We start from the raw sequence: 11,792 nt of genomic DNA, 5'->3' as shown, positions 1-11,792 counted from the left end.
CTGGGCACTTGGAGTTTTATAGACCTTTCCAGATGATTCTAACGTACAGTCCAAGCTGGGAACCACCATCTCTGGGAGACTACCTGGTGCAAAACACCTTAGAAATCTGGACTCACATTTTTTTCAACTTTGTCATTGTTGTTTAAATTTATCCAAATTTTGTTTTTTAAATTTATTTCAGAAAACTATTAACCCCTTGAGGTGATGGATATTTCCTCAATCTAAAAAAATCAGAGCTGGAGATCAGGACTAGGAAACAAAAAGCACACTCTGGGGTCCAGGCACAAGCCCCAGTGTGGACACCTGTTGGTTCAAATAAATACTCAAGAGGCCAGGAGCAGTGACTCACACCTGTAATCCCAGCTCTTTGGGAGGCTGAGGTGGGTGAATCACCTGAGGTCAGGAGTTTGAGACCAGCCTAGCCAACATGGTGAAACTCCGTCTCTACTCAAAATTCAAAATTTAGCTGGGCATTGTGACGCATGCCTGTAGTCCCAGCTACTCTGGAGGCTGAGGCAGGACAATCGCTTGAACCCGGGAGGTGGAGGTTGCAGTGGGCCGAGATCGCACCACTGCACTCCAACCTGGGCAACAGAGCGAGCTCCATCTCAAAAAAACAAACAAATAAACAAATAAGATTTTAAAATAAGTACTCAAGAAACCGAAACGCAGCAGAGCCCCCTCTCCATTTCACACCGAAGATCGGGGCAAAGTCACAGACTATGGGGGAAATCAGCACTGTAAGTACAGGCTTGAAGTAGGTTATTCTACCTGTTCTGTTTGTTTTCAGGTTGGCAGCTGACCAATAATAATAATAATTACAATGTTATAAACACAAACACATTTATATCAAGGAATTTTTTTTAAAACTCAATGCCCATTTTCTCTTATTTAATGGGTCCTAATTGACAAAAAAAAAAAAAAAAGGTATTTGAGTCCTGTTGTTAAAGAATCTGATTAAAAAGAATAAAGGAGGCCAGGCATGGTAGCTCATGCCTATAATCCCAGCACCTTGGGAGGCCGAGGCAGGAGGACTGCTTGACGCCAGGAGTTTGAGACCAGGCTGGGCAACATAGCAAGATCCTGTCTCTACAAAAAATAAATAAAAATTAGCCTGGCACGGTGGCGTGCGCCTGCAGTCCCAGCCACTCAGGAGGCCGAGGAGGGAGGTTCATTCTTGCCCAGGAGGCCAAGGCTCAGTGAGCTAGGATTATGCCACCGTACTCCAGTCTGGGCAACAGAGTGAGACTCTATCTCAAAATAATATAAAATAAAATAAGCAATATCTGACAAAGCAGCCACACTGCATCAGCCAGAAAACTCTGGCAAAACCTACTGACTCCTTCAGACCTCAAGCTCCCCTCCAGGGACTCCACAGCTCCCGGCCCCAGCTCAAAAGCTAGAAGCACACTGCAGACCACATGTTCAGCTTGAGATGGCCCAGAGGGAGAGCTTATCAGCGAATCCCTATCAAAGTCTCATCCTTATTCTGGCAAACCGACTGCAAAAATGGCTACAATTCTTCCCCTCCCTTTATCCACATCTCTTGTGGATACCCTGGAACCCTGCCCCTGCCATGGAAAACAAGCCGAGCCAGCCTGCTGGAGGATGAGAGACCAAATGAAGCAGCGATGAGTCCTCCCAGTTAAGACTGTTTTGGTCTTGCCATTCGCAGCTGACCACCAGCTGAATGCAGACGAATGAGCAAATCCAGCCTCCATCAGCTGAGACAGGCCACCCCCAGCAAAACATTTACAGTTGTAAACACCTGTGAGGTTTTGTAGCTATTCGTTAAGCAGCATGATTGTGGCCACAGATGACTGACACTCTTATATCAAAAACACATGGGGGCTGGGTGCAGTAGCTCATGCCTGCAATCGCAGCACTTTGGGAGGCCGAGGTGGGTGGATCACTTGAGCTCAGGAGTTTGACACCAGCCTGGTCAACATGGCGCAACCCCGTCTCTACTAAAAACATAAAAATTAGTCGGGCGTGGTGGCGCATGCCTGTAATCCCAGCTAGTCAGGGGGCTGAGTCAGGAGAATCGCTTGAACCTGGGAGACGGAGGTTGCAGTGAGCTGATATCACACCACTGCACTCTAGACTGGGTGACAGAGCGAGACTCCATCTCTAAACAAAAACAAACAAACAAACAAAAAACACATGGGCCTCTCTACTGCTGCTAGACTCAGAATGCTCCCCACCACAGTCAGCAGAAGAGGAAGAGGCAGACATGTGCCAGCCCACCCATCGCCAAGCCCATTTCAGCTGAGACCTCCTCTGACTCCAGCCCCCCGGACTCCCGGTCTAGCATTCTGCTCAATTTGCCCTCCTCGCCCCCTTTCTCACAGTTCAGAATTTGGAGATGCAACTAAAACACTAGAAGACATGCCTCTATTTATTTATTTATTTTCAAACACGGGTCTTGTTCTGTCGCCCAGCCTGGGGCGCAGTGGTGAAATCTCAACTCACTGCAACCTCCGCCTCCTGGGCTCAAGCGAGTCTCCTGCCTCAGCCTCCCTAGTAGCTGGGACTACAGGCGTCCACCACCATGCCTGGCTAATTTTTGTATTTTTTTAGAGACGGGCTTTCACCACGTTGCCCAGGCTGTTCTCAAACTCCTAGGGTCAAGTGATCTACCTGCCTCAGTGTCCCAAAGTGCTGGGATTACAGGAAGGAGCCACCATGCCCAGCCTAATATACATTCCTAAAAAGCAAAGCTTGTGCTTGCAGGCCCTCCACAAGCATACAAAGGTCTGAGGCCAGAATTCACTTTCTATGGTAATTAACAAGAACCAGAGAAGTCACTTTCTACGCTAGTCAGCCCGTTTCTGCGCACACGCATGCCATGAGCACCGAGGGCCAGTAAAGATGGAGGGCTGTTGCAATAACTGGATTCTCATTTTAGGGGAAAAGTGATTCTGGAGCTCATAAATCTTTCTGAAGCATTAAAATAAATAAATAAAAACAAAATTTTCTCACGTACATTTCAAGATAAAGCCTTGATCATCGCTATAAATCTATGAAAATTAAGTTGTAATTTTAAGCACCTCAAGAGTAAAGGGACACACCCACACTGGGTGTGATGTGGGCTTTGCTGACCTAACAAAACAAACCAATGGAGGGGCCTTTGGAAAACATCACCAAGAGACCCTGGAAATTTAAACACGCAGAAGCAGGCCAGGCGCGGTGGCTCACACCTGTAATCCCAGAACTTTGAGAGGCCAAGCAAGAGGATCGCTTGAAGTCAGGAGTTTGAGATCAGCCTGGCCATCATGGTGAAACCCCGTCTCTACTAAAAATACAAAAATTAGCCGGGCGTGGTGGCGCATGCCTGTAATCCCAGGTACTTGGGAGGTTGAGGCAGGAGATTCACTTGAACCCGGGAGGCGGAGGTTGCAGTGAGCAGAGATTGCGCCACTGCACTCCAGCCTGAGTGACAGCAAGACTCAGTCTCAAAAACAAACAAACACGAACATGCAGAAGCAGAATCTCATCAAGACAGGAGTGCAGTGTTTTAAATTGAGCATGTATTTGGGCCTAATTAAGTCCAAGAGCTGTCTGACATCTAAACTGCCCTTCTGCAACAATTAAAACAACACACTTTGTGTGTTTTCACTGTCATCTCAAGAGCCGCCAAGGCCATAAAGGTGAACTTCAGGTGATAGTAAGTGGAAGAGAAGAATTAAGAAAAAGAATTATGGCAGCTTTCACTGCCTCAAGTCAGAGGGAACAAAACAACCATAAATCCAGAAGACATTGGGAGCAACCTTCGAATGTTATTGGGCAATTATCTGACAAATATTTACATGTTGCATATTAAATCATGCAATGCTTTTACAGCAATAAATATTTTAGAAGGAAAATGGTGTGCTGAGCCACATCCAACATTCTACCAATCTCAGGAGGCAGGAGAGAATGTATTTTCTTAAACAAAACACATCTGACCCTTAGTTACCCAGACCAAATGGAATTCCTGTCAGCTCAGGCAAAGCTCCCTTCTTAAATGCCCAGAGACGAAGAGCTCAACAAGCATGTCCCAGAAAAGTTTAGACGCCTTTAGAGATCATTTCCTCCTAGAAAGCCGGCTGTGGGCTGTACCTGTGAGCTGTCATTCTGTCATTAATGCAATTACCCCTCCACCGCACCAAAGCTGTCCGGGCCTTCTTTAAGGTTTTCACTGCCACTAATCATGATAAGCTTGGAGACCAGGCTCCAACGAGGTTCCCACCCCAGTCTTTGCACATACTGTTCCCTCCATCTAACTCCTTTTTCCCCTAGATACCGTCCTCCGCTCAAACGTCACCCGCTCTCTAAATGACCGTCCTATTTATAATTTCAGCCCTAAATGTCTGAATGCCTACATTACCCTTGCTCAGCTCTAGGTTCTGTAGGCTTGGACAAGAGGAGACAGAAAAGCCTCCCAGGGAAGGTGCCCTTAAACCAGGAGCCTGCAGGCAGTGAGGGAGTGAGCCATGCTGCCGTCGGGGAGACTGGACACCGTCATGTGAAAAGCAGTCCATCTCCCAGTTTCCTAGGTCTTAGCTAGCCGCTCTTGCTCTGCAAGTTCTTCTCGCTAAAAGGCTGGGACTCTCAAAGGCAGGGACTGCCGGATTCAGTTTTGAGTCTGCTAAAGTACCTAGCAGGAGCACCTAGTAGGTCTGCGGTAAACACTCCATTTACCACACAGCAGGGCATCAAGGCTTTGCCACACTTGATTCTTTCAGCTGTTTTTCAGGAAGATGGAGGCTGTTTGATCAACAGCCTTGAGAAGCTAATGAAACGAATGGAGGCTCCTGCCTCGCTCCCCCCACTGACCCCCCAAAGCACAGAACACAGGCCCTGCTCCGTCTGATCCAAAGATGAAAGAATCTAGGGGTCTCTAAGCTAGCAGGCTATGTTCGGGCCTACATCATTATTTTACGTGACGCAGAGAAACAAAAGTCTTCACTTCTGCTTTAATCAAGGGGGAAGAAAAGCAGAGAGAGAAGAAGCCTTGCCTGGCAGAAGACAAAAAAATAAAACAAAACAAAATAAAACTGGAAGGTGCTCTTTCCAAGCCAAGAGAAGGCAGGCAAATGAGAAACAAGATGGTAAACACAAGCCTGGGGCCAGGCCTTCTCAGAGCCTTGTGGGCACTAAGCCATTTTATGCTCACATCCTAAGAGGAGAGGCTGCCGTTATCCCTATTTTACAGATGAGGAAACTGAGGCAGACAGCTGCTGCGGCCTCCCTGCCTCTCTGCTGTGTGGCCGGGAGACTCAGTCTGTTAGGCTCGAGCCCCTAGGGATGGTTTACGTTGCTGTCAGTTTTCTTCAATGCAGCTGTTTTCAAACATTTATGTTTTGCCCCTAAAGGAAACATTATATAAAGCTGAGCCCAGTGGTGCCCTAGAGTGGGGACCGGGCGAGCCAGGCCCCTCCTGTGCCCATTCCAGCCCACTGGAGACCACCAGGCTGCCCAGGACAGGGGGAGAGACCCACCCCACCTGTTCCCTTATGAGCTTGGTGAGGCTTCCTTTAAAGCTGGCCCCCATACCGGCTTCCAGAAAGCAAGGTTTCTGATACACATATCTGGGCCTGAAAACTCAGTTAAACCAAATGTAGAACTTGAGAAGCAGACCCTAGGACTTCGGGTGGGGCTCCACGCCCTAATCACATGCCAGCCAGGGCATGTGTCGCCGGGGCTGGGGGAGGAGGCATTGCAAGGGGAACGGCAGCAGGAACTACAGGGCTCCAGGTGATGCTACCTACAGGGACCCCACCTCAGGTCTCACTGTCTAACGCATGACAAGCACAGACCCTTCCTCCAAGTGCAAATGTTGTGTGATATGGTTTGGCTGTGTCCCCACCAAATCTCATCTTGAATTCCCACGTGTTGTGGGAGGGACCCGGTGGGAGGTAATTGAATCACGGGGGCAATGTAGTACAAGCTGAAAGTGACATTCGAGGGCTTCTCATCCACCTAAGCCCAGCCCAAACCACAGTCAGGGCAAACCACCTGCCCCACCTACTGCAGAATAAACCAAAGGCACAAGGTCACTCGGGTCCCCAAGTCAAAGCACATGTTTTCTGTCAGCTGCAGGCTCCTGAGCAAAAAGCATTTGCATTCGTGCTAGGCTGCATCTGCAGATACCACGGACCTTGGGGAATATAAAAATCAGGTGAGAACGCTGCCATTTGCCCACTGAGCACAGACTATTGGGGACTTGGCCACCGTGGTCACTCTGCAGTTTTCCCTTTAAGTGCTTTGCTTGGTGGAAGGTGTTCCACCAGCCAGTCCTTCGCAGGTCTTCTTAAGCCAACTTTTTTTTCTTTTCTAAACATCTCTTGCTTTCTCTGAGTCTGGTCATAACGAACGGATAGCCTGTGCCTGCCTCCACGCCGCCTGCCCTACCCGGGTGGATGCCTGCGGCTCTGGGGCGCTCCCCAGGCCCTGCCTCTGGGAAGCCCCAGCTGGCACTGGCTCGCGGAGGTGACCATACGGACAGACCAGTCAGAGATCACGTTGGCTGGTCGCGGCGCGGGCCACAAGGCTCAGCGGAGGTGGGATAGGGGACCAAGCTGTCCCGGCGAGGGAAGAAACTGTTGCTTCCAAATCATTGCGGCTGGAGGGGCCGATGTGCGCCCCAGCGTGTTGGGACAAGGGTGGCGCGAAGGGCCCAGGGGACAAATGGGGGGCTGGGCAGGAGGGGCCGTCTCCTGCAGGCAAGGAGGAATGGTCCCCTGCCAGGGACCTGGGGAAAGGTAACGGTCAGGAGGGGACCGGGCCGCAAGAAGCCAATCCTGGATTGCAGCGCGGGCCGCCAGCGCGAATTCAGTCAGGAGGTCCCCGGCGGCCAGTAAACGAGAAGGGGATGCGGTGAGGACGACGGACTGGCGTTTCCTGCCGCGCTGCCACCTTGGGCAGAGCAAACTGCTCCCTCCCCGCACCGCGTCCCCCAGCCTGGGACGGGGAGGCCACCCAGGTCACCCCGCACACTGCGCTCCGGGCGGCGGCTGAGTGACCGAGGGACCCGTCCGGAGCCAGGACCTGGGAGGCGCGGAGATGTGGTGGGGAGGAGGGGAGCGGGGGCAGTGCGGGGGCTCAAATCCTATGGGGACGCCCGCTTACCCGGCCGTTGCGGTCAGTCTCCTGCGCCTCCTCGACGCTCACTCCCCGCCGCACCAGCGTCCGCAGCAGCCCCACGTTGTTGGCGCAGGCGGCGCGCAGGAGGGTCGCCGCCTCCGGGACGCCCTCCGGGACGCTCTCCGCGCTCTCGACGCCGTGCTCCTCCTCGTCCTCGAAAGGGTAGAAAGAGTCGTCCGAGGCGATGCTGCGGGTGTCGGGCAGACTCGAGAAGTCCTCAAACTCTTCGTAGTCAGCGGGGTCCTCCTCGACCTGCGCGCCCCGGGGTGGGGACGGCGGTGGCGGGGTCATGCAGCGCGCCCCGCCGCCCTCCGGCCCGGTCCCGGCCAGCAGCACCATGCCGGCGGCCGGGGCGCGGGCCGGGGGCCGGGGCGCGGGCAGGAAGAGCGGGACGCGGGGCGCGCGCCGAGGTCCCCGCTTCTCGCTTCTGCGTCCCCAGAGAAGCCGTGGCCCGCGCGCTCCAGCTCGGCGGAAACCGGCACCAGGCGGCTGCGCTCAACGTAAAAAGTCTCGGGAGGCTGAGCGAGCCCCTGGGGTGGGCGGGACCGCGGGGGCTTTCCAAGGCGGGGCGGGGCGGGGCGCGGGGACACGCCTTCCCCGGGGCCTTCCCCTGGGGCCCCGTCCTGGCCAGAGTTCAGAGCCAGGCAGGCGCTCTCTCGACCGCGGGGACGGGGCACCTGGCAGCGTTGCCCCAGAGCTGGGGACAGCTGGCGCAAGAGAAGCAGAAGCAATCACTAAAGAAGCCGAACCCGAGTCGCGGGCGGCGAGCGGCCCCGCTCCTCCCTCCGCCGGCCCGCGGGATGGGGGCCGGGGCGGAGCCGGCCTCTGGCTTCGGGAACCTCGGACCCCTGGAGCCGGCCCCCGGCGAGGGCGTCGGGCCCCTGGCCGGGGTGGGACCAGTTTCTCCCGCCGCCTCGGGGGTGCCGAGCGGGTTTTCTCCCTTCGGGGGATCCCGGGCTTCGGGGCTGACTCCACCCTGCCGCGGCCGCTTGGAGGCCGGGGAATCCCCGGGGCGCTTGGCGGGCGGAGGAGCCGGGCGCGGGAGCGGAGCCGCCCACCTGGGACCTGTGCCCGGGGAGCGCTGCGGGCCTGGCCACTCTGAACTGGGGGCCGTCGGCTGCCGTGGGGGAGTCCCAGCCCGGAAGGGAGGACGATCCTCAGAATCCCCGGGTCTCGCAGAACCGAGGCCGGCCGTGGCTTGAGGGTTGGTCAAATCCTGGGATTGGGAGCGGGGTGTTCCGGAACCTCAGGGAGCATCTGGGTGGGAACGGACGGCGAGGAGCTCCCGGTCCCCACGCCTGGCCTGTGTCACGTGCTGGGATCTGCGGACTCAGCCCCGAAGGCTGCGACTGGGCGCTGACCCCGCGTCTGGCTGCCCAAAAGAGCAGGGCCGCGGGCGACAGCCGCAGTCCAGGCCCAGAGCCCCTCTGGCCCGGCATTGCCCTCTCCCCGTCAGTCCTGGCCTCGGGGATGGGCGGGGAGGAGGAGGGCGTGTGAGGATTTGCCACGGGGAGCCCTTGACTTCGGGGTAGGAAGCGTCGTGAGCCAATCTTGGGGGAAGGTCTGTGCGCAAAGGCGCGGTGGTGCGCTCGCGCTCCTGCCCGTCGCAAGTCAAAGACTGCGGAGGCCACCAGCCCTGTGTCCCCCTAGCCTCCTTCCTTCCTTTTTTCGCCAGATCTTGACAGTGTGTCCACCAGCTGCCAGCCAGTGGGAGGCCCTCGCGGCCCCAAGGTGAACACAGCTAGGCTGGCGCGGCCGCTGGGGACAAGGCTTGAGGCCCACGTGCCGCTGGGCAAGCTGAGGGGCACGAGGGCACCGAATCCGAAACAGCCGTGGGAGGTGTAGGCTGCGGACAGGTTTAAACTGCGAAGCCGCTCGAGCCCTCGTGTCACACCGCACTGGCCCGACCCGCTGTCCTGGTCTCCTGGTCTTCCAGTGTCTCCAGCAGGAGCCAAAGGGCCTGCTGCTGGCCCAGGACCCGGCATCTGCAGGGCCCCGGAGAGTGGGGCGCGCGGGAGCAGCCATTTCTGGGGAAGACGCCCTCGCACCTGGGCGGCTCTGAGCGAGCAGCAAAGTGAGCCTCGCTGGCCTCCTTCTCTACTCCGGGGATTCTTTCTGCAACCAAAAATAGCCCCCAGATTACAGTAAACTCTCTACCTTTTTGGGTAACTGACCACAGTTTGCATCAATTCCCACTGGGAATTTCCCCTTTCAAGGTTGAGGGTTGTTTCCAAAGGCCTGGGGTATTTACAATTTGAAGTGCCCCCTGAGGGCTGAGTTAGGTTTGCTGGACCCACTGTCCTCCCAGGGAGAGCACTGCGTCACTTTACAGCAAGAGTCCCGGCTGCGCGTCACGAAGGCCCAGGTGGACAGGGCCAGGTCCTGAGAGGGGAGCACCACGCAGCCTTTTCTGGCCTCCCGCAGGTGATTGGTGCTCACTGACCGCGTCACTCAGCAAGGGAATTGAGGTTTTTTCTTCAGAGTTTACCACTTCCTTTTCTTCCTTAGAAATTTGAGTACAAATAGCATTTGAATGTGTTTCCCCTTAAATATAAACTAAAATGTCATCGTCTGCTTCAAAGAACTATCGTTTATAAGTGGTCCGATTCAGGATGCAAGCTGATCATTTTTCTGTCTTTTAAAAATAAACCGCTAAGAAGAAACAATAAATAAAAAATAAAATATGCTTCTTTTACAACAAAGACAGTAGAGTCTGGACATCTCTGGAAGATGGGCTAAAAGAAACACAAAATCGGCCGGGCGCGGTGGCTAGCGCCTGTAATCCCAGGATTTTGGGAGGCCGAGGCGGGCGGATCACGAGGTCAGGAGATGGAGACTATCCTGGCTAACACGGAACAGGGCGTGGTGGCGGGCGCCTGTAGCCCCAGCTACTCGGGAGGCTGAGGCTGGAGAACTGCTTGAACCCGGGAGGCGGAGCTTGCAGTGAGCCAAGATTGTGCCACTGCACTCCAGCCTGGGCGACAGAGCGAGACTGAGTCTCAAAAACAAAACAAAACACCAAAAAAAAAAAACAAAGACACAAAATCAGGCATAGGCATTTTTAGTAAAGCCAACGTTTATTATGTATACAAAATCTGCATAGGTAGGAGAAAGTAGCTTATCAAAACTGCCGACTCAGGATAACTTTTAAATTAATAACATTCTGAGGCCACGTGTGGTGGCTGGCTCATGCCTGTAATTTCAATACTTTGGGAGGTTGAGTCTAGCAGATCTCTTGAGCCCCAGGGGTTCAAGACCAACCTGGGCAACATGGTGAAACCCCATCTCTGGAAAACATACAAAATATAGCCTAGTGTCGTGGCGTGTGCCTGCAGTCCCAGCTACTTGGGGCAGAAGTCGAGGCTGCAGTGAGCCCTGATGGTGCTGCTGCACTCTGGCCTGGGCAACAGAGTGGGACCCTGCCTCAAAACAAAAAGAGAAGTTCTGAGAAATTATATTTTATCCGACTGTCAAGTTTCAATGAATTATTTTGTTATGATTTTGAAAGATATACATAGCGATTACACAATTTGTTCATTTAGTTCAATAATTTGTCTTTGGACCATTTTTTTTTTTTTTTAATTTTTTGAGACGGAGTCTCGCTCTGTCGCCCAGGTTGGAGTGCAGTGGCGCAATCTCGGCTCACTGCAAGCTCCGCCTCCCGGGTTCACGCCATTCTCCTGCCTCAGCCTCTCCGAGTAGCTGGGACTACAGGCGCCCGCCACCACGCCCAGCTAACTTTTTGTATTCTTAATAGAGATGGGGTTTCACCATGGTCTCGATCTCCTGACCTCGTGATCCGCCCGCCTCGGCCTCCCAAAGTGCTGGGATTACAAGCGTGAGCCACCGCGCCCGGCCCATTTTTTAAAAATTCAGCAGTAGCTCAGTTATATGTCTGTAACATGCCTTTCAAAATTACAAGCAGTGTGTTTATCTTGAAGAGAGAGAAAACTGCACGCACCTATAGGGCCCGCCCCACCTTGGTTTGGAAGGAGGGAGGCGGGGGAACCTAATGGTGGAGGAGCACACAAGTGTACCATAGTGTTCATAAAATAACCAGCTCCAGCACTTTGGGAGGCCAAGGTGGGCAGATCACTTGAGGTCAGGAGTTCGAGACCAACCTGGCCAACATGGTGAAACCCCATCTCTACTAAAAATACAAAAATTAGACAGATGTGGTGCTGCACGCCTATAGTCCCCACTACTCGGGAGGCTAAGGCAGGAGAATTGCTTGAACCTGGGAGGCAGAGGTTGCAGTGAGCCGAGATTGTGCCAATGTACTCCAGCCTGGGTGACAAAGTGAGACTCCATCCCCCACCAAAGAAGAAAATAAAATAACCAGCTCCCACCTCCCAAGGCTAAATGAAGAACTGAACGAGAGAGTGATTTAAAACCTTCTCGCATTGTCTGGAATTTAGCAACAGTGTTAACTTTCGTTAGTATGAAAATTAAAGTATCCATTCGCCTTGATATAAATTGTTCTGTAGGACCTGCTTCTCCAGATTCATTGCCTTATTTGCCGAGAGAGCTAGCCCAGGTGAAGTGAATGAGAAATGCGTACAGAAGGCAGTGCAGCTTGGGGTAAAGACCAGATAGTGATATCAGACAGACTGGCTTCCAATTATGGCTTTACCACTGCTAAGTTACAATAATAATAGTTCTAG

General features: G+C 53.6%; 1 protein-coding gene across 2 annotated transcripts in view; it reads right to left on the bottom strand.

The window, feature by feature from the left end:
- The window catches only part of ANKRD33B (ankyrin repeat domain 33B), a 106,607-nt gene extending 98,743 nt beyond the window's left edge, over positions 1-7,864 (bottom strand). The window contains exon 1 of one of the 2 annotated variants that reach the window (XM_032135924.2): positions 7,114-7,864. In XM_032135924.2, coding sequence (XP_031991815.1) covers positions 7,114-7,467 — 354 coding nt within the window. In that variant the 5' untranslated portion in view covers positions 7,468-7,864. The remainder of the gene's footprint in view (positions 1-7,113) is intronic. The other variant, XM_058430123.1, reaches the window with a different exon arrangement.
- Between the last annotated feature and the right edge of the window lie 3,928 nt (positions 7,865-11,792).

The sequence above is a fragment of the Hylobates moloch genome, unplaced genomic scaffold, assembly GCF_009828535.3.
Source record: "Hylobates moloch isolate HMO894 unplaced genomic scaffold, HMol_V3 SCAFFOLD_17, whole genome shotgun sequence".
Classification (NCBI taxonomy): domain Eukaryota; kingdom Metazoa; phylum Chordata; class Mammalia; order Primates; family Hylobatidae; genus Hylobates; species Hylobates moloch.
The sequence above is the reverse complement of the archived record's forward strand: the minus strand, read 5'-3'. Positions and strand labels throughout refer to the sequence as shown.